This window comes from Copadichromis virginalis, linkage group LG1 (assembly GCF_057382275.1).
Source record: "Copadichromis virginalis isolate Kocher_CV1m ecotype Utaka linkage group LG1, C_Virginalis_male_GT1.1, whole genome shotgun sequence".
In the NCBI taxonomy this organism is placed as follows: domain Eukaryota; kingdom Metazoa; phylum Chordata; class Actinopteri; order Cichliformes; family Cichlidae; genus Copadichromis; species Copadichromis virginalis.
Genome location: NC_140618.1, coordinates 12,890,083 through 12,913,003, shown reverse-complemented (window position 1 = coordinate 12,913,003; position 22,921 = coordinate 12,890,083). Strand labels below are relative to the sequence as shown.

The 22,921-nt window shown below is 43.5% G+C and overlaps 1 protein-coding gene across 1 annotated transcript in view; it reads left to right on the top strand.

Annotated features, from left to right (window-relative positions):
* The window catches only part of LOC146718423 (RNA polymerase II elongation factor ELL-like), a 41,041-nt gene that overhangs the window by 6,282 nt on the left and 11,838 nt on the right, over nt 1-22,921 (top strand). Inside the window, exons 3-4 of the mRNA XM_085451322.1 lie at nt 20,129-20,256; nt 22,203-22,366. Of these exons, the coding sequence (XP_085307448.1) occupies nt 20,129-20,256; nt 22,203-22,366 (292 nt within the window). The remainder of the gene's footprint in view (nt 1-20,128; nt 20,257-22,202; nt 22,367-22,921) is intronic.

Sequence of the window (22,921 nt, the reverse complement as noted above, 5' to 3'; positions counted from 1 at the left end):
GGAACTTTTCATAATTCTTTTATTTACAGTGTGTTTAAAGTTCTGTGTTCTCTGGGGAAGGAAAAATGTTCATAGCATGAAGCTTTTAAGCTGCAAGCCTCAGTCACACATGTCTGTAGACTAATCGGTAATGACCTCTAGCAACTACAGGTTTCTATTGAAACGTGAGTATTCCTCAACCATTCGGTGAGCGGCTGCTGGAGGTTTTGGAGGAGTTGGTAGGTGAAATTGGCTACAAAGTCTGTGGATAACTTATTTAGCACGTCACAAATCCATAATAGTTCCAGTAAAGTAAAAGTAAAAAATTTTTGCAGTTTTACTACAGTTTACGTTCATTGGCACCATCTTGGGTTGTTCCAGATACAATTCCAGATCCAAATTCCATCTGGGAGCTTAGAACTTCCAACTTATTCAGCAAAACACACTGAGGCAACCTGCTGGCGACTAAAGCAACTGAAAGTACATGTTAGCAGTTTCACCTAGCGACACCAAGCAACAGCTCACCAACCAGTCCAGGAATAGACATTTTCCCTAGCAACCAGAGGTTGGCAGGGGGTCACCAGCCTGTCTCTTGGCCTGTATGACTTACGACTTGCTAAAGCCACTGAAGGAAGCCCAGCTATAAAGTTTCTGCAGCACATACTGCATTGTCAGTGGAATTTACATACTTTCAGTTGGTGATACAGAACATTTGTAGTGTTTTCATGCTTGGCTTTAATCTAGGGCTGAACGATTATGGAAAATAATCTAATTGCGATTTTTTTTGCCCCAATATTGCGATTGCGATGCGATATGCGATTATTTTTTAAGGTCTTTGTCTTCTGTATTATTAAACAAAGACAAGCAATACATCATATAGTATGGCCAATACTATATTACATTAATTTTAAACTGTTCTTTCCTGGAAGACAGACCTCTGTTATGATGACATGAGGTGATGCATGAATTGATGACTGACATTTTTATTTAACTTCTTCAATCACAACAGTATATTTGAACATACACAATAGTTTATTTTTAGCTTACAAACATCTGAGCATAAAGTGCTGACAAGGAACCCTGGTGTAAACATTAAAATGAAAGTCAGTACAATGTGCAGATTGCAGAAATATACATAAAAAAAATCAGTGGCTTTACCACACTCAGTTTTTCGACATCTGTGAACTACTAGACAGTCATTAAATTAAAAAATAATATTAAATAAATAAAACTAATAAATAAAAAATACACACATCTTACTGATCTCTGCAGTCAGTAACATTACACATAAAGTGCAAACATAATAGCAATTGTATAAACACACACACAAACACGCCTTTAAAATTTAAAGGCGTGAAATTGGACGGTCTAGTTCTGATTAGCGTCACCGCTGTCTCGGTGGAGTTTAATAAACTTGGCCGTCTGCTTCTTGCTATCTAAAATATAACCAGACACTGGTGTAAATTCTCGACTGTCTCATACTTCTGTTTAATAAGTTTTCTGTTTGACGTTTAGTCAGCTGTGTGAAAACCAAGGAGGAACCCACCCGGGGGATTAATAAAGTTTTATTTTATCTAATCTAATAACTTTAATCTCAGCCAAACCGATTTACTCACGAACAAACAAAACACTGAAAAAAGCCCAACAATAACATTTTTAGGTTGTCTAAGTGACTTATATATTACGTTTAACCCGAGCAGCGAAACTCCGCGGTGATCTGAAAATGATGTGCCGGGAGTTGTGCCGTTCTCGGCCGCATCAGTAACCCTCGAGCTCCCGGCTAGCTGTCGAGCTGGTGGGTAGCAGACGCCTCTGAAAACGTCGAAGCACTTTTGCAAATATGGGATATCTTGATAAACCGAGCAGATATTTGATGTTTACATAACTACTTTCTCGCCTGAAAATATGTTAAAAGTTTATTTTGTGACCCTGAAAGATTAGTATGAGTAATTTTAAAACTTAGTAGCGGCCGCCATTGCTGGAAACTGGAGTTTGGCTGGGCCGCGCTATGAATTCTGGGATATGGTAGTAATTTGGACAGCCTTCGGCGCGTCGCTGTGACGTAATCGGTCTACAAATGCGGCCTCAGGAGGTGCAGCCCATGAATTTGGACATGTCCAGAGTATAATCGCAGCCTTTGCGGTTAGAAAATTGCACTTGATCATGTCGCGATATTATCGCAAATGCGATATATCGTTCAGCCCTACTTTAATCTCCAACTCCAAGAACAGCAGCTAACAGAGGTTAGGTTAGAAAATTGATCAGTTACGTTTATGGCTATTTATCACCAGTGATACCTATTTAAGCAATAAAATTTCCCTTTGATCTGACGACATATTAAAGTGGTTTGAATATCTAATTTATTAGGATGATCACCCTAAGTAACCTGACTGACTATATTAATGTTTAAATCCAAAGGTCGATGTGTAGCTGTTGTCTTGGGTGGGGAATCAAATAATGTGCCAGGCGCACCTTTTAATGTGAGCATGTCCAGATCCTGAAGCAGAAAGTCTGAGTTAACAGAGAAAGTCGATTACCACCGTTGTGATACCAGTTATCTGACTGAGCTTTTAAGTTTAGTTAAGGGAGCTGAGATGAATGAAGTCTGGCTGTCTTGAGCTTGCTTTGTAGTACATTGTCTGTCCAAGCTAGCACCCATGCCAACTTAAAGCATATTTTTTTAAATGCAACAAATACAACATAAAATACAAGATATACAAAATGCATATGAAATCTAAACACCCACAACAACAAAATACCAGGCCTCTCAAGAAAAATGACTGCACACCTCCTTCAGCATGTTTAGAAAATGCTGTCTTCTGAGGGGGAAAAAAAATCAGTGCTCTTTCTTGTGAATATTCTTATGTGCTGACCAGATTATTTATGTGTTGGTGAGGTTTTTTTGTTTTGATTTATTTTAATAAAAAATGCGGGCGTTCCTCTGAGATTCATTAGCTCTGGAAAAGCGTCCTCTGTCCAATCAAGCAGCTCGGAGATCCAGAGCACATTTTGGTTCACTTATCCCGATTCCTGTCTAATTCCCTTATGTGAAAACTTCACACACAAGTTAATGAGGTGTAAAGGGCCACTTGTCTCTCCCCGCCCCTGCACACGTGCATCATGGTACGTTGGGTAACATACCCTTCAGGGGAGGATCCTGCTTAGTTTGGAGGGTGGAAGGAGTGACATTTTGTCAGGAACAGTGACCCACAATTTGTTGAAGTTGGCAGTCTGGCCCTCGGGCACCTGCCAGAGATGTATCGTTCTTGGCATTATAGGGGGGAGAAACCTCGAGGGATTCTTGTGGCGCAGCACCACTTCCTCCTTTTCCTTCATATCAGCCTCTTCCGCCCCAGTGCTGGAGCTTGCAGGTCTGGCAGCAGCTCTGCCCCTCTGTGAAACTGCAAATGAAAAGGAATGGAGGGTGATTACAGGCTGGGGCTTGATTACATGCACTGTCTCCCACTCATGGCAGCCACATTAATCACGCAGTGTCGGCATGTGGAACTCGGCAAGAGAGAAGACACAGTATAGCTCCAAGCATTGACTGATTGACTGTGGGATCATAAACGCACGCCTGCATAAAAACACTCAAAATCACTGGTTTCTCTCTTTGTATGTTTCTCTTCGGCTCTGCCACCCCCTGCCCCCTCTCCTCCAAGCAGCCTGAAACACAGACACACATTGTGTTTTGTATCTCTGTCCTCCATTGTGGAGGGGACTTGTCTTAAATGGCATGTGTCAACTTGTGGCCCTGGGAACGATTCGGCCCTTTTGTTTGCGATGAGATGATGAGAAGTAGTGTTTACTGAAGTGTGGTGAGGATGAGGGTGGTGGTTGGCTGGCTGTCTGAGCGTGTGTGTGTGTCTGTCTTTAAACCAGTGGTGGAGATGTTTGGCTGATAGCTACACTTTGGCCTTTCTCCCCCTTCACCCTTATGAGTGGCAGTAATGCTGATTACGCCCCGGTGAGACGAGCTGGAGCTGAGCCTCTTTGCTCATGCTGGATTAGCACAGACACACATGCACAGTTTGCATTAGCAACCAGTTCAGAGTGACTTGCCTCCTGCTGATAACAGACAGTGGTGGTGGCGACAGGTTTCACTCCCTCCTCCACCTTCTCCTCCTCCTATCAACCAGAAAGGGAAGCAGTGCCATGGCATCTCACTCTGGAGCCGGGGAGGCCAGGACAAAAGACGGCCTGTTTTCAGAAGGCCATTACTCAGGCTGCAGAGGATGTGGAAACAATAGCCTGCATGAGATCTACACCCAGACCCCACATTCAACCAAAAGCTAGCAGGAAACATAAGCCCTGTGCACCGACAGCAGTCTCTCACAGTTTTTGTTCAATTGACTTTATAGTTTGATAAAGCCAGGAAAATGAGCCTTTCCCGTCCTGCACCTTCAACATGTGGAGACATTTATGACAGTAGAGAGTGAACTGTGGCTCATTAAGATACAGTCACCACAGAGGCTGACAGACTCAACTTTTACTGTGTCAAAAACCCAGCAGCTGATTCTTTTCCTTCAGGAACAGCTGTGGGTTGCATGGGGACTATTTTTCAGGTAGAAATTAAAAATCTTGTGTGTGCAAGTGAGTGGCTTTGTCTGGGATGAAAGTTGTTCAGTTTTGAAACTCTGTCTAATTAAAATGGAGGTTTTGCAAGATTGTGCAAGCTTTACAAACTAAGATTCAATGTTTAGATATGCTGGAAAGAAGCTGTCCAATGTCTGCAAACATTGTCAGTGTCCCTGGTGCATCAGCTTGTTTTTGAGGTTTGAAATCTTGCAAATGCGGACTTGTGAGGATGTACATTTGCACTCATTCTGCTCTCGGAGCAGTATGTAAAGACAGCCACTTTTCAAAGATCTGCCCACACACTTCTGAGCTTCCAAGTCATGCAATTTATGGCAGCGTTATCTCTCAGCTGTGGTCTAAAACTCAGAAACAGACGGTGTGGGGAAAAATAAAAAGCTGGCATTGTGGAGGCAGGGGTACTTACTCATAAACTATTGTTTGCCTTCAGCTGAAGTACAGTGTATTTACTGCGTTAGGTGGGATCAACCTCGAAGGATAACTCATTTTGAATAAAATTAGGGTGTAGCTCGTTGTATACCTAACTATGGTGGGTAAGAGTTATTGCTAGGGTTTTTTTTAAGAATTAAACAAAAAAAGATTGCATGGATGCTTTAGTGATCAAGCAAGTCTGAATCTGTAAACTGGACCGAGCCAGACAGCGCACGGAGCCATAAATCCCGCTCACGTGCCCGTCATTGGTGAAACAGTCTGTCAGTCGCACCTAACCCAGTCATTATGATGTGCTTAGACTATAGTTACACATGCACTGAAGCCGTGAACTTCTCTAGACATTACTCATCATCTGTATGCAACAATGCAAAAGTCTGATTAGATGAATAGACCTTAACCTGCCAGTTCTTAACCTCCCACCCTTTAATGTCCAGTGAAACACGTGTAAGGATAGCACGGGTGACTGCAGCCATCCTACTATGAATACTTTCCGAGGTAAAGGGCTCTTGGAGTATGTAGGGTTGGGTTGACAACATTTCATTTAAAATAAATCAGAACTGCGTCACAACACCACCGTAGTTCACCTGCTATGTCAGCTTGCTGCTATGTGGCAGGTCTGGCTTCAAAAGTGAGTCGAACCCCACAGACTGAAAAAGCCCGACTGTACAGCGTTAAAAGGCACGTTTACATCCCAGTTTAAGGAACAGCTTTAGCCTCTATAGATTACTCTATAGGGGGGTTTAATGGATTTTATGACTAATGACTTGTTTTATAGTAGAGACCAGGCAAAAGCTTTGCGCTTCAGTTTTGGTGAATTAAATTGTAGTGGGGGGGTTATTTTCAGTCTTGTTTTCCGCAGTAATTAGCAGATATCTATCTGTATGTTACACCCAGCTGTTGGACTGTTGTGCTCACTGGATTGTGCTGCAGTTTGCGAATGCGGTTTTTTAACCAAGCCTGCCAATGTTGGTGTTTGCACTCCACGCTTCGTTTAAAATAACGGAGACTTGAAAATCTGTAGTACAAAACCAGTGAGTGCCATCACGGAGGCCACGTACATCTTTTATACTGCCTGTGGCCTAAACCACACGAAGCATGTAGCTTGAATGCTTTTGAAGTGGATTATTTCCTGCTGTGTGCTACGTGCAAGATGTCTCTCTTTATTCTCCTTGTTTGTTTCCCGTCACATGAACCTGAAAATACAACTGCTGTCTCATTATCTGACAGTATTTTGTCCTAAAACTCATTAAACAAATTTAATTCTTGCCAGGATTTGACCATCTGTACATGAAGTTGCATTATAGATTATAATGGGATAGTGAGTAGCACAATACTCTTCAGCAACAAGTTGCAGCTTGTATGGAGGTGTACAAATGCAAAATTTTGTGTAAACATAAAATATGTACTTCTATTTATTTATTTTTTTCGTTTGTTTGCACAGATGTGGCATTCAGCTCAACATTCAAGAAACCGAGAGAAATCCAAGTATAGATTTCCCAAGCCTTAAACTGCTGCTGCGTTCCCTTACACAGTCCAAGGGGGTGAAAGTTTAAATGTCTGCTCATTTATTCGGCCTAATATGTAACATGATAAATATGGAAAGATCATGATTAAAACTGTTGGAGGCCTGAGGGAATGGATTTGTGTGTGCAATAAAGGGAGTGACCTACTCTTGGTGCAGAAACTGAGATCCGGAAAATTACATTAAAGTGAACACTGCAGTTAAACTCGGTGCTCATTTATCACTGCGTGGCAATGTTGGGTTTCTTATTTGATGGGCTGGTGTGATCACACAGGTGTCTTTATTTAATTAGGCAGATTTAGATTTGATTGACTGATGTCTCTTTCCTATGAGCTTGCACATTTTAGTTGGGAAAATGGCACCTTTTACGACCATTTTAACCTGATTTTAAATCGTTAACAGTTGAAGAACACGGATGAAACGGAAAAGCTCAAAGGAAACGAATGGTGAAACCTATGACAATGATGAGACACAGACTGACATTTGGACTTTGTACCACAGACCCGATTTAGGAGAGGCATAATATTTGATGGTGGGGGAATTAGTGAAAAGGCAGAAACTGGAACAAGGCTGCCCAACTGTCTAACTTACAATAAAAAAGAATGATGAGTTCTGTTATCTCTCGATTTGGGATAACAGAAACATTTGTCAGATTCAGGCTCTGCTTGCTTTGCCTCTTTGCCTTGTGGCCTCTGGGGTCACCGAGCATTACTGAGGTCAGAAGTCTCTTTCAAAGCAATTTTTATTACAAAAATTTCTTAAGACGAGACCTTTGTTAATATTTGTAGAATACCTAACCGTCCTGATTACTTGCGCCCTGTTTGGTTAATCTGGTTTTCTTTTTGCCTCATTTAAAAAGCACAAAGATCAGAAGCAACCCCACAGATTCTTTGGATATTTCACTTCAGAGGAAGACAATAAATATTTCATTATTCACGGTCAGTTGAACTCTTAAAGTGCCCAGTCCTTTTGTTCGAGTGCCTCTCTGGGTTTGATTTGCAGTGTTTGTCTCTCAAGAGAATACGCTTGGCTTTGGCATGGGCCCCAGTGGCTGGGAACAAGAGTGATTGTTGTAGTTTGGACGGTGGGGATCTAGATGTCTGCCTGTGGAGCAGCCAGCTACTGCTCCTACGTGCACTGCGTGACGGGGCATCTGTGACAGCTGTAGTCTTGTGACGGCACGCAGCACAACAGTCCATAAATTATTGAAAGTTACTGTGAAAACATCCTGTAATGATGAACTCCTGACTGAAGAAGCGGCAGCATCCAAAAGTGGATGCTCTTGGCAATTACAGACTTCTAATTTTCACCTAGAAGTGCCTTACATTTGCAAAGTTTTATGTGTGAACTCAGCTGTAAGCTGACAAAAACATATGCTGCTAAAAAAAGAAAAGTTAATGTGCAGATTTTTAGTTTGTTTTTTGTTTTTTTAAAAATACCACCAGTATAATTTCTTCTGTCCTGTGAAGTGTGGTGCTTAGTCACCTTCCTGCTGTCACATATCACCCATGAATGCTTATCAGGCTTCACGTGAAAGTCAGATTACATTGGAAGTCATATTCAAATCAAGCAGCACGACTCATCACCATCTAACTCACATGAACACCATGTTTCTGTGTTTATTTTGAGTTTTTATTATGCAATAAGACAGAAAATGTTTTCTGTTGATAAAATATATTGAAATGGCAAAACTACAAATTTAGTTCCGGGTGGTTAGGACTGTCACCTCGCAGCGAGAGGGCCCTGGGCTTGAATCCACTTTGGGGCTTTCTGTGTGCAGTTTGCATGTTCTCTCCAGGTGCTCCAACTTCCTCCCAAAGTCCAAAGACATGCATATTAGGTGATTCTAAGGTGGTTGAGTTTCAGGTTGAATATGCAGATCGCAGTGGGTTGGAGAATGTTCTCCACAGGTCAAGAAAGTAGCTTAAATCGGTCGTTCAGGGGTTTTGTGTGCTAATTAGCGAGGAGGTGATCTGGTCTCCCCTCCTGCAGTGAGGGCTGTCTATGTATTCACAGAGTGGTACTTTAACTTTATGACTTTAAATACTTCATTATTTCATTATGTCATTTGCATATATGGGCTTTTAAGAGTCAGGTGATTAAATTACGATCAAACAAAATGTATCATGAACTAACACAATTAGCAGAACGATGTTTGCGTCTTGTTTTCTTGGTGAATCCAACGTTACATTGGTCTCTAAGCTGACAGAGATCTGCTGTGTGATGCCCTGTCTGAAGGACTGTTGATCAGAGGTTTCCTTGAGTTGGGGGCTTTGACTCTACAACTGTAGGATCTATGACATAATGGTTTGCTGTTAAGCTGAAGCTCGTGGGTGGGGCCAATGTTTAGAGATGTAAACGTGTCTCATGATAACACAGTCAGAAGACTTTATTTATCCCCAAGGGGCAAATAAGAGACTGACCTTGCCGACCGTACATACAATACACAAACATCACATTGGGGAGACCGGTCAGGCTAGGTAGCTGGCCGGTCAGCCGCACGAGCAGCGACCCGGAACTGAACAACAATGGAAAATGCACAACATGAGAAAAGACGAGGAGAAAAAAAGAACTCCCCCCAGACTGAGCTTCAACAGGGAGATCCATTTTTTTCCCAGTCAGCAGCCCATTGGAGGCAGACTTTAAACCCTTTCCTCTTTGTGGGATGTTGATTTCTTTTTTTCCTTATTGATTCTTCCTTGTCTTCTTCAGTCAACACTAGCAGCTCAGTAATGTACGGGCTTATGACTGACTTAGATTTAGGCGCTGAATCATTGTAGAGGCTTCAACCTAACTTTCATGAATGGCCAACGCTATTACCAGCTTTGATGCTTTTACGTGGTGTTTTATATGTTAATTATCTTCTGGCAATGTCCCGATGTTTCATATGTGGTACCACCCACATACAATTAAAACGTGGGGACTTTTTCCATCTTTGAATGCTTCTCTTTGTTGTGGTTAGCATTTTAAATTTTCAAAGAATATTCAGGCAATCATTTGTCCCTCTGGGTTTTCGACTCCTTCGTACATTATCTCACATCCATTCTGAAAGTTTTTGCATCTCCCTCTAGAAATTTGCTGACAGCAGTGAGTTATTATATTGAAGCTATGATGATTATTTTGTCACTGATTAAATCCAAAACCTGCAGTGAAAAAGTAGCTGCACAGGAGTATTAGACAGTACTGAACAGGCCAATCAAAACAGCTCTGAGCTGTGTTAACCCTATGTGTAGTTACATTTCCAGGGAGGTGCACATCAGGTTACGGCATAAGTTATGTTGTAGTGTTTCTGGGGTGTTTTTGGTTACGAATGACCAAAGTCATACATTTAACACAAGTATAAATTTCCTGTTACGTGTGCTAATATTTAGCATAGTATTTTCTGTGTTCTTAAGTTTAGTTAAGCTTGTTAGCACGCTAACAGAGTACCTCTGAAGGTTTAATTTAAGACTTTAATACCAATAATACAATTTTACTTTTTCATGTTAAGAGTGACAAAGAAGTACAGATATCAGATTTACAGTATCAGAATTACTAATGTTTGTATTTGTTTGACTAATGTTTAGCTATCGTGTGTAATAGATAGAATAGATGCTATCCACATCCAGATGTTATCCAGAAGTCCCTAACTAGAGTTGCAGGAGGTGATGCAGAGAATCAGAATCGCATTTATTGGTCAAATATATGTGCAAACACATAGTAGGATTTTGGTTCTGGTCGACGGTGTCTCTCAAGCACAGCAATGTAAAACACACAATATATGAGCGACAAAAGAAGAAATAAACAATATACAGTGGGGCAAAAAAATATTTAGTCATCCACCGATTGTGCAAGTTCCCCCACTTAAAATGATGACAGAGGTCAGTAATTTGCACCAGAGGTACACTTCAACTGTGAGAGACAGAATGTGAAAAAAAAATCCATGAATCCACATGGTAGGATTTGTAAAGAATTTATTCGTAAATTAGGGTGGAAAATAAGTATTTGGTCACCTCAAACAAGGAAAATCTCTGGCTCTCACAGACCTGTAACGTCTTCTGGAAGAAGCTTTTCTGTCCCCCACTCGTTACCTGTATGAATGGCACCTGTTTGAACTCATCATCTGTATAAAAGACACCTGTCCACAGCCTCAAACAGTCAGACTCCAAACTCCGCCATGGCCAAGACCAAAGAGCTTTCGAAGGACACCAGGAAAAGTATTGTAGACCTGCACCAGACTGGGAAGAGTGAATCTACAATAGGCAAGCAGCTTGGTGTGAAAAAATCAACTGTGGGAGCAATCATCAGAAAATGGAAGACATACAAGACCACTGATAATCTCCCTCGATCTGGGGCTCCACGCAAGATCTCATCCCGTGGGGTCAAAATGATCATGAGAACGATGAGCAAAGATCCCAGAACCACACGGGGGGACCTGGTGAATGACCTGCAGAGAGCTGGGACCAAAGTAACAAAGGTCACCATCAGTAACACACTACAACGGCAGGGAATCAAATCCCGCAGTGCCAGACGTGTTCCGCTGCTGAAGCCAGTGCATGTCCAGGCCCGTCTGAAGTTTGCCAGAGAGCACATGGATGATACAGCAGAGGATTGGGAGAATGTCATGTGGTCAGATGAAACCAAAGTAGAACTTTTTGGTATAAACTCAACTCGTCGTGTTTGGAGGAAGAAGAATACTGAGTTGCATCCCAAGAACACCATACCTACTGTGAAGCATGGGGGTGGAAACATCATGCTATGGGGCTGTTTTTCTGCCAAGGGGACAGGACGACTGATCCGTGTTAAGGACAGAATGAATGGGGCCATGTATCGTGAGATTTTGAGCCAAAACCTCCTTCCATCAGTGAGAACTCTGAAGATGAAACGAGGCTGGGTCTTCCAACATGACAATGATCCAAAACACACTGCCCGGGCAACAAAGGAGTGGCTCCGTAAGAAGCATTTGAAAGTCCTGGAGTGGCCTAGCCAGTCTCCATGTCATGGTCCTGGGCCGTGTTGGCCCAGTATTCTTAGTTTCCATGTATTTTTGTATATTCGTTCCTTATTTAGACCATGTTTTCTGAGTTGCCCTGTTGTGTTGTTCCCTAAGTGTTTTCCCTTCATGGCTTTTACCCCCTGTGTGCCCCTCTGTGTATCTGTGAGCCCTCGTCTCTCCTTATGTTTTATTCCATGTTTCCCCTGCCCTTTATGTCTAAGTTCTCCCCGTGCTCTCTCTCCCCCCTGTGTGCCCTCTATGTATTTATGAGCCCTCGTCTCCCTTTGTGGTTGTTTCATGTTTCCCCAGCCCGTTATGTCTGTGTTTTCCCCGTGCTCTCTCTCCTCCTGTCTGAACCTCTGTGCCTGTACCCGTCAGTGTTATGTTCACCCCGCCCTGTCTCGTTATGGTTATCTGTGTCAGCTGTGTTCCCCGTGTGTTCCCACTTTCCTCGTTAACCCTCTGTGTATTTCTGTCTGCGTCTTCCTCTGTTCGGCGTCGCGTTCTCCCTCATGCCGTGTGTGGTTCTCCCCGTGTCTTCCAGTATATGTTACTTTAGCTTTTCCCAGTTTAGTGTAGTTTTGTATTGCTTTTTGTATCATCGTTATTGTTTATCACTTATCAGCAATAAAGCTGCATTTTGAGTTTATCCCCCGTGTGTGTGAGTTTGCAATTTGGGTCCTCATCCTGCCTGCCACACGGCCGAATCATGACAGAAGAACGCGACCACGATATGGACCCAGCAATTCACAACCCCTCCGCTGACCTCCGGGAGGATCTGATTTATACAGTGGAGTACCACTGTCAGGAGTGGGTGGTGCTGCCCGAGGGTGAGTACCGGGAGACCGTAGCCGTCCGCCTACAGCGGATGGTGTCCGGACTCCCGTGGCTATTCGGCGCGCTCCACCCCCACATCCAGGACTTCCTCGTCTCCACTGTAGGCGTCCTCCCGGAGCGGTCGCTCCTGTACGAAGAGCCGGAGGATGTTCAGCCCGGCCCGCTGACGGATTCGCGGCCCGGCTCGTCTCCTCCCCCTTCCCGGAGAAAACGGCGTTCACGTCGTCGCCGTTCCCGAGCAGCGGAGCAGTTTTCACCCCTGGGAGAGAGTGACCGTGTGTCACACTCTCAGCCCGAGCCTTCGGATCCCGGACTTCTTAACCCGTGCACAACTGTGAGTGGCTCTGTTTTTTTAACACCGGGCTCGGATAATTCTGTCCCCTTTTGTTTGGACTCCGGAGACACTGTACAACGACGCACCACCCCACAGCCGGACACTCGGACTTCCAATTCACCTGCTGTGGTGAGTGAGGACTCTGTGTCTTTTCCAGACATAGTGACTGTTCGCTCAGGGGCTGTGTTTTGTGTGGCGGATGTCGACGCGAGCTGCTTATCGCCGGCGCAGCCACCCTCAGTTCAGTTAGCTTCCTCGCAGCCACCCTCAGTTCAGTTAGCTCCCTCGCAGCCACCCTCAGTTCAGTTAGCTCCCTCGCAGCCACCCTCAGTTCAGTCAGCTACCCTCCTGGAAGCCCCCGCTGCCTGGTATTCTCAGCATCAGCATCTTTTCCCGTCAAGATTTATCGCTAAATCATTCGATCCTCCCTTGAGAGAGAGACTGCATCCTCGCTGCCTTCACCCCAGTACACCAGTGTCACCCCCGGTTCAGTCCCCAGTAGCTCCAGTGCCGCCTGTAGCGCAGGCCCCAGTAGCTCCAGTGCCGCCTGTAGCGCAGGCCCCAGTAGCTCCAGTGCCGCCTGTAGCGCAGGCTCCAGTAGCTCCTGTAGCCCAGTCCCCGATAGCAGTACGGTCCGCTGGTCAGCCTAACATTCAGCCGGGGGTCTCAAATCTCTCTGGCTCTGCATCAACTCCTGCTGGGAGCTCGGATGAGCTCATCCAGGACTCCGCGGCTCCCACGCCGCCTTCTACCTCGTCAGCTGGAGGGTCCGAGGGGCCCGTTCAGCCTCCTGTCTCCGCTGGAGGGTCCGAGGGGCCCGTTCAGCCTCCTGTCTCCGCTGGAGGGTCCGAGGGGCCCGTTCAGCCACCTTCCTCGTCAGCTGGGGGTTCGGGAGAACCGCACCAGCCTCATGCCACGTCAGCTGGAGGGTCCGAGGGGCCCGTTCAGCCTCCTGTCTCCGCTGGAGGGCCCGAGGGGCCCGTCCAGCACCATGCCACATCAGCTGGAGGGCCCGAGGAGCCCATCCAGCCACCTTCTGCTACGCCTAGTCCAGCCTGTGCTTCGCCCGCTGCAGCCTCAGAGCCTTCGCCCGCTGCAGCCGCCTCAGAGCCTTCGCCCGCTGCAGCCGCCTCAGAGCCTTCGCCCGCTGCAGCAGCCTCAGAGCCTTCGCCCGCTGCAGCAGCCTCAGAGCCTTCGTCAGCTGCAGCAGCCTCCGAGCCTTCGTCAGCTGCAGCAGCCTCCGAGCCTTCGTCAGCTGCAGCAGCCTCTGAGTCTTCAGCCTGTGCTTCGTCTGGTCCTGTGCCCACCGGGCCATGGCCAGCACGCCTGACACTGGAGAGCCGCCGCTGCCTTCCGCGCGGCCGGCCCCCTGAACTGCTCCGTCGTCTCCTCTGCCGCCGCCGCTGCCTTCCGCGCGGCCGGCCCCCTGAACTGCTCCGTCGTCTCCTTCGCCGCCGCCGCTGCCTTCCGCACGGCCGGCCTCCGGACCAGCTCTGCCACCTGTGCTACCCGCCTGGTCGGCCCCCCGACCGTGTGACCCGTGAACTCTTGTGCCTGTGGGCTCTGGGTCGGCCCCCTGAACTTTATTTTGACTATGGTCATGTGCTCCTGTGTTTTCTGTTGTTTGTTTTGTTTCCCGTTCTGGTCCCTCCGTCCTGGTCCCCCGCCTCCCGCCCTGGGTGGGTTGTTTTCTGTTTTTGTTTTTGTTTCTCGGGTTTGGGCTGTCGGGAGCCAGCCCTTAAGGGGGGGGTGATGTCATGGTCCTGGGCCGTGTTGGCCCAGTATTCTTAGTTTCCATGTATTTTTGTATATTCGTTCCTTATTTAGACCATGTTTTCTGAGTTGCCCTGTTGTGTTGTTCCCTAAGTGTTTTCCCTTCATGGCTTTTACCCCCTGTGTGCCCCTCTGTGTATCTGTGAGCCCTCGTCTCTCCTTATGTTTTATTCCATGTTTCCCCTGCCCTTTATGTCTAAGTTCTCCCCGTGCTCTCTCTCCCCCCTGTGTGCCCTCTATGTATTTATGAGCCCTCGTCTCCCTTTGTGGTTGTTTCATGTTTCCCCAGCCCGTTATGTCTGTGTTTTCCCCGTGCTCTCTCTCCTCCTGTCTGAACCTCTGTGCCTGTACCCGTCAGTGTTATGTTCACCCCGCCCTGTCTCGTTATGGTTATCTGTGTCAGCTGTGTTCCCCGTGTGTTCCCACTTTCCTCGTTAACCCTCTGTGTATTTCTGTCTGCGTCTTCCTCTGTTCGGCGTCGCGTTCTCCCTCATGCCGTGTGTGGTTCTCCCCGTGTCTTCCAGTATATGTTACTTTAGCTTTTCCCAGTTTAGTGTAGTTTTGTATTGCTTTTTGTATCATCGTTATTGTTTATCACTTATCAGCAATAAAGCTGCATTTTGAGTTTATCCCCCGTGTGTGTGAGTTTGCAATTTGGGTCCTCATCCTGCCTGCCACACGGCCGAATCATGACACTCCAGACCTCAACCCCATAGAAAATCTGTGGCGGGAGTTGAAAGTCCGTGTTGCTCGGCGACAGCCCCAAAACATCACTGCTCTCGAGAAGATCTGCATGGAGGAATGGGCCAAAATACCAGCTACTGTGTGTGCAAACCTGGTAAAGACCTATAGTAAACGTTTGACCTCTGTTATTGCCAACAAAGGTTATGTTACAAAGTATTGAGTTGTATTTTTGTTATTGACCAAATACTTATTTTCCACCCTGATTTACGAATAAATTCTTTACAAATCCTACCATGTGGATTCATGGATTTTTTTTTTCACATTCTGTCTCTCACAGTTGAAGTGTACCTCTGGTGCAAATTACTGACCTCTGTCATCATTTTAGGTGGGGGAACTTGCACAATCGGTGGCTGACTAAATACTTTTTTGCCCCACTGTACATGAGTGGATCATGATGAGACAGGTCATGGTCCCCAACACACTATAATACACTATAATAATCTAGTGTGCTCTGAGTCTTACTCTGAGTCTTACTGGGCAGCACAGTTTGTTTGTTTGTTCAGTTACTTTTTTGTAATTGTGATTTTACTTTTAGATGTAAATATAATAATTATATTTCTCAAAACAGTTTATGAGTGCTTTTCTGTTTGATCAACTAATAGATTTTTTTTTTTTCCCTTGCTTGTCTCAGACTGTTTCTCTGCTTTTTCAGATGAAACATGAGCTCTTATTTAATGGCTGCTTCTCTGGTTTTGCAGCTTAAGTGGTTGTTGCGTGAAATAAGCTGTAGGTGTAAAATGATTTGGACTGACAGAGATGCACTAAGCGTTAGTGATTGCAGTGACATCTGTATGTAAATCAGCATTTTTATTTGTGTGCCTAATGTGGTTGTTTAACTTGCAAGACTTTAAACTTTATTGCTGTTCTGTTCTGTTCTGTTTTGTTTTTTTGCTTTGAAGAAAATGCAGGCATCGCCTTATGAATCATTAACAGAAATGTCTTATGGTGGGGGGGGAATGCTTTTGGTCTTCTCCCCTGTGTAATCAACATGTTTTTGTATTCCATTTTCTTATAAACAATGAGACATCCAGTGTTAACTTGCAGGACTATCTCAGAAAAACATTACACAGTTCAGCAAAGGCTGAATTAGAAACACAACTTTTTCAGGAACTGAGATCCACCTGTGTAGCTACATGTAAACTGCTCTGTCCCATCCGAGTTAAGCTAAATATAGGTTGTATAAATTCCTGTGATGAAAGCCTGCAAGTAGAGACATGTGCAGCAGGCTGATAAGAAAAGAGACCCAACGTCTGTTCTTTGTTGCACACTTGCAAAACATCTGAGGTGACTTAAAGGCAAATACACAGAGGTAATGGGCCACACAGCTGAATGAGAGTAGATCAGAATTCCCTATAACAGTATTAGTTTTGTTCGGTTTAATAGCCTATGAGGCTCTTGTTGTTTCTTTAAAGTGGTACACACGTAAAACATAGCATATGTCTTCATTCTAGATATGTAGAGACTTTTGATTTTTAAAAACTGATATATAAACAATATATTATCATCAGTTCCTCACCTTCAGCTCTTCACATGAGACCATATTATACTTGCTAATTTATCCAAAATGCACTCAACATTTGTATCTCTGTATATAGAGGGGGCAAGCAATAGAAACTGTTTTCCACCCAGGTGAAACATAAAGGAGTTAATCTTTTGTTGAGCTAATCGAAGCTTTAAATTAAAAACATGAGCAGTTAATATCAAATAGTGGTGGGGGAAAAGCAAGAAACAAGAAAAATGGTTTAAAAATGTCAGAATTGCCAAAAATAAGTTACTGCTTTTACAAAGTGTGGCAGTCTGACACTTCGGTGACGTTCAAAATAAACAATTTGATCATCCATTAATTGGGATAAATAAATGGTTCTTAATATTTTGAACTTTGAGCTTAAATGCATTGAGATGCTGCCATGTGATTGGCTGCTTGGATATTTGCATTAATGCGCATTTGAACATGTGCAAAGTGAAAAAGTGTCAATAAAGGCAGAGATGTGAGAATGTGAGTTTAATGGAAAACTGAGGGATCTCATACCAGCGTGATCATTTTTGGCTCCTAAAGTTGTGTAATTGCTGCCATTTAAATGTAAATATATACCTAATGAAAACAAAGTAATTTCTAACAGGGCATGCATACCAATCATAAGTTCTATTTTAGAGTCTGATTCTTTTTTTAGATTATATTCAGCTTAAGTAACTTAGAAACTACATTCTGTGGTATGTGTTTGTGCCGTTCAGTGCTAATGCCCAAGCCCGAGCATCTGTGTCACGTCCACACTTGGAGCTGGAAAAATCTGAGCAGGGACTGCACATTGTGTTCTGAATGAAACCAGAGTCATGTAGTGAGGAGACAGAAAAGGAGAAAACAGAGGAAATCCCCCGTGATATCTGCACTTTAAGCTGCTTCCCAACCCAAAAGGACGCCACAGCTGCCAGCAGCATGAAGAATGGGCCGATATGAAACTGCTGATCCCCCCCGGCCACTGTTAGGAGACTGCGATGACAATGTGGATGTCTTCTGAACTCTGAGACTCAACTCAGTCACTGTATTTCCTGTAGCTGATGAAGTGGCCTTTACTCACTCATATGCCCCCTCAAAAAAAAAAAAAAAAACTTCTACAAATTTCCCATAAATGAAAGTAAATATTTCAGGACTTTGCTCACAGACCTACAATTACATCTTTTTCTGTGGTCAAATCAACGTTGATCCTAACTTTTTTCTCATGCTCCCTTTTCCGTGTGTGTGTGTGTGTGTGTGTGTGTGTGTGTGTGTGCACTCACATGCATTGGTCTGCCCTGGAGGTTACAGCCTTGGCTCTGCTGCGCTCCACTGAGTCTGCCAGGAGATCTTATGGACGCCTCAGTGGAGCGGACTCTTAAAAACACTGCTTACCCAAGGAGATTTATTTAAAGTTACAGAGCAGTACAAAGTGTCTAAAACCTCTGAGAGAAACTGTGTGTGATTCATTGTACATGCGAGACTGTGTTGAAATGCTACGAAAACAAAACAAAAAAATGAAGCGAGTGATGTTTGTGTTTTTTCTAAAAGGTGTGTAAACCTTGTCATTTTAATGCAGTATTTCTCCACAGCTCATTTGTCATAGTCCAAGCGTTTGTTCTCAAGCAACTGTAGTGTTTTTGTTTTTTTGTTTTTATTCATCTCCCACATTTTACCCCAGAGATAATCATCACATTGCGTTGGCAGATTTCTTCTCTAACAGACTTTGACATGTCGCCTGGTTTCAGTATGCGTTTTCCAACCTGTGTGCAGTAGGACACTACTGTGCACACATGAGTGTGATTTTTAGGGGGGAACAAACAGTATGAAGGTGCTAATGAAATTGCTCTGTTTGTTGTTTATAAAAATGAATTGCACTTTTGAAGAGCTACACATGCTTGAGGAACGAAATCTGTAAATAGAACCATAGCACCGCCTACAAAATTAAATTAAATAAAATTCAGTAAAGTTCAGTAAAAAAACGACTTGCGTTCCAGATCCAACAGGAAGCCCACCATGTTGATTTTGCTGAATTTTGCACCATTTTTGCCAATTTAATATGGGGGTGCTCAAAGGAGCGAGAGCTGTTACTTCCAGTTTGAATTTTAATTGTTTTAATGACTTATCATTGTGTGTAACGTAATGTAGAAACTAAGCACTTTGAATCACCTTGCTGTTGAATTGTGCTATATAAATAAACTTGCCTTGCCTTACTTTGAGCCGCTCCATTATTTGCATAAGGGGTCGCCACAGCAGGTAGCAACAAATATTGTTATTTTAATTTATTTTTTTAATGTCAGGTCCTCTTCCTGACCCAACCCCAAAGGGATTTGGCGTACTGTCATGTTTCCAATTTCAGTCACTGAATGTTTGAGTTTAATGTAAGCTCTACAGTGAATAAATGAAATTCTAATTTGTGTTGTGGTGGTGGAACAAGATAAAGGAACCTTTTCCTCAAGATCACCATGTGGCAGTACGTTGGTTGTCCGTAGTTTCTACACAGAACCACATCCTATCATGTGGCTGAGTACTGCTAAAAAGGAGTCAGTTGAGGTGGTTCTGTGATCTGGTTAGGATGTCTCCTGGGCACCTCCCTTTGGAGGTTTTAGCTTAGCCCCTGTCGCACAGGAGAAGTCAAAATACACAAAGCACCAATTTTCTGTGTGCTATTTTTAATGTTTTTATTTATCCTCCTCCCATCCTCCTCATGGTAAACTTCACAGTTGTTCCCTTTCCTGTAGAAACCATGCTATCTGCATGTGTCTGCTCTGCTGTGCTGGGCAGCCAGTGCACAGTATAGGGGTTTTTTTTTGTTTGTTTTGTTTTGTTTTGTTTTTTGGGGTGGGGGGGGGTTCACTTTTGCACACAAACCAAAGTCTCAGTCTGCTTTTTGTCCATTTAACATCCTGTTGGGTAAAATTGTTGATGAAATAAAGTAAATTCCCTTTGGTGGTATTATGCATTATTGTGCATGTTACTTAGTCTTATTTCTGTGGCATTGTGTTGTGAAAATAAAAACTTCACAGATTTATGGTGATTGCAGAAACCTTGACTTTGGATGGTCCCGTGTTCTTGGCTTAAATGCATCTGGCATCAGCTTGCCTAAAATTGTGCTGAGTAGATAATTGCTTTTCCCTGCAATGAGTTGACAGTTTGAAATATGATCAAAAACGCTTAATCTCTTAGGAAAATGATAAGTTAAAGCAACTAGCTGGCAGTCAAATGAAACAATAAAACCATTCTTTTACTTTGCGGGGTAATGCGCTCACACAATATTTACATAAGCTGTTTTAAGGACAAAATCAGCTGGCAGGAAAACCTGGAATACATTTATTATCGTTTTGTGGGTGCGTTTAACACGCTTATGCAACTTGGTCATTCATTCGACTTTGTTATTATTTGCATCTGCTAAAATAAAAATCTTTTCCTCTGTTTTCTCCACAGTACATCAAGATCCCAGCTCCCACTTCAGAGTCTCCTTCTGCCCTCCGTGTCTTTTCCTTTTACTTGTCCAGCGACAGCAAAGACCAGCCACAGGCCAGCTTTGACTGCATCCATCAGTATGTGTCGAGGTATGAATCCGAAACTTGTTTTCACAAGTCGAGTACTATTATCGCCACTGAATCAAGATCCAACTTTGAGCACCATGGAAGACTAATCAAAAATCCCTTTTTCCCCGTTACATTAATCAGCAAAGAATTTTGGCAAATATTTTCAATAAAAAAAAAGAACTCTTTGTTAAAACTTCAAACTTGGCTATTCTTCTCTGGATAAGCGCAGCCAAAAGTTCTCGCTCAATATGCCTGACCGAATTTGCCAGAACACACACACACACAACCCCAGTGAACCACCTGCAGACTTAAAATATGCTGCTAACATTTATGTTGGTTATTATCACTTATTAAGACCAAATAGATGTACACACAAACTTCATACCCACATACCAGCCAATCACATGGCCACAGCTCAGTACATTTAGGCATGTAAACTGAAGTTCAAACAGACCACCAGAATGGGGAAGAAAGCTGATTTAAGCGCAACTATCTTTAGGATTTACAGAGACTGGTCAGAAAAATAAAATATGCAGAGATCGGCAATTCTCTGGATGAAAATGCTTGTTGAGGTCAGAGGAGAATGATTAGACTGCTTTGGGTTGATATGAAGGCAACAACTCAAATAATCACTTATTACAACAAAAGTATGCAAAAGAGCTTCTCTGTAAGGACAACTTATCCAACTTTTAACCCTCTTATCAGCTAAGAACAAGAAACTAAAAGAAAAATAAAGGATTGCAAAAATGTTTAAACCAAGATCCATCTTGCATTGCATCAACAATTTAGGCTGGTTGGGTGAAGGCCAGCCTCAGATTCAGTCTGGAAGATTTATAATACTGTTTTTTGCTGAATCCACATTTTCAGCCCCCTTCAGTCTGATAGCTGGTTGCCTGCATACATGGCTACTGGCATCCACGTATTGTCTGAAGGTTGCGGCCCAAAAATGTTCCAAATGTAGAAGAAAATGCAAACAAAGTACACCACTACCCACTTCCAGTGGGTCATAAATGGTTATGAAGAAGGATTGCGTATTGCTTGTGCATCATTTGTGGAGAATTTTGCAAAGTACACTTTTGAGCTTCCAGATGTGTAAGTGGTCTGATCCTCTTGTAGTGGCTCATAACCTCAGAAGACACTGTCTCCCTATGCTCGCAAATCAGAAGAGACTGTTTGCTTGCATCTTACCGTACAGACCATGGGGCACTTGTAATTTCCTGTAAATTTCTGGGCCGAACCTCTCATTACTGAGACCCGCGTTGCTTTATTTATGGAGTGGATATGCTTGGAAACTAAAGGTTATGCTCTGTTGCGGCTTCTTGGTGCCAGATGGCTAATTGTGGCCTGAACTTTAACTAGCTTTCATTTCAGCCAGTTACTGCAGCCAAGAGAAACGGCACATCAGCATGACAGCAATATCTTGCTCCCGTTGCCCCCTGCATTTGTTTTGATATTTGGAGGACAGAGTGAAAGAGTGGCCATTGGTCACTTATGTTATTGTGTAGTGAAAATGTCTCAAATTAGCAGGAATTGCTACTTTTTTTTTTTTTTTTTTTTGTTCTGTTTTTGTTTGTTTGTTGGATTTTGGCAGCTCTGTAAATCTCTGATTTATTTGCTCCATTAATGGAGCTCAGGTTCTTATTTTAACTTTTTACTTTTGGCCAAGATGATTCTTGTTTTGCAAGCATGCCGACAGGAGCCAAGTTAATCCTGGCGGTTTTTCTACATGGTCTGTCCTGCTCTGAACCCGGATATATAGCCTTTCTCACATGTCACAGGCTGCAGAGCTAAATCTAGACAGTGACATAACATACAGCAACCACAGGTTTAGCCAGATTCCGCCACAAAGTCACTTTCTGCTGCAAAGGTTCTGCGCTGCCATCCTGCTTTGAGATAACTTAAAGGATGTTTTTAAAAAGCAGCAGAATGCCGTGAAGTTCAACAGCTGGCTGTTTTTTATTTTGTAGTGACGGCCGCGAACAGCTGGAAGGTCAGGGCAGCATCCAGGACAAGATCACTGTGTGTGCCACCGATGATTCCTACCAGATGACCCGCGAGAGGATGTCGCAGGTGGAGAAGGACAGTTGGAGCCGCTCTGCCATTGAGATCAAACCTGGAGCAACACATCCAAGTAAGATTAAGCAAAAGGCTTCTGTGGCAGGAAAACCGAAATCGAAGATGATACATCTGCAGATTTTCATGTGGAAGGGCCAAATAGCTTTTTAGTTGGAGAGGGATCAGCAATTTGGATGTGGATACAAAAGAGGCTGTATAAAAACCCAAATAGAAATATAATAGCACCAATAAAAGTAAAAGGAATATTTGCCTTGAAAAATATTCCTTTATTTATTGCTTGAAGCTAAAAACCAGATACTTTCCTGTTTTTGATGTGCGATGAAACCACATGCGTAGGCCGTATTTTTGGTTATACCAAGACAAAAGCTAAGCCTTTTCTCCGATATTTAATGTTTGTCATTGTTCAAAGTCAGAAACTGTCTTTAAACTTTAATTTCAGGGAGTTTCGATTCACTGCCAGGCCCTTACCATTAATACAACTGAAAAGTATAGTTAATGGAGCCATGTCTCTAAAACAAAGATTATTGCAGAATGAGAGCTGTATGGGACGTGCAGGTTTTACTAACTATGACCTGAAAGCTACCTTCTGTGTTTTTTCCCTGTTCGCTAA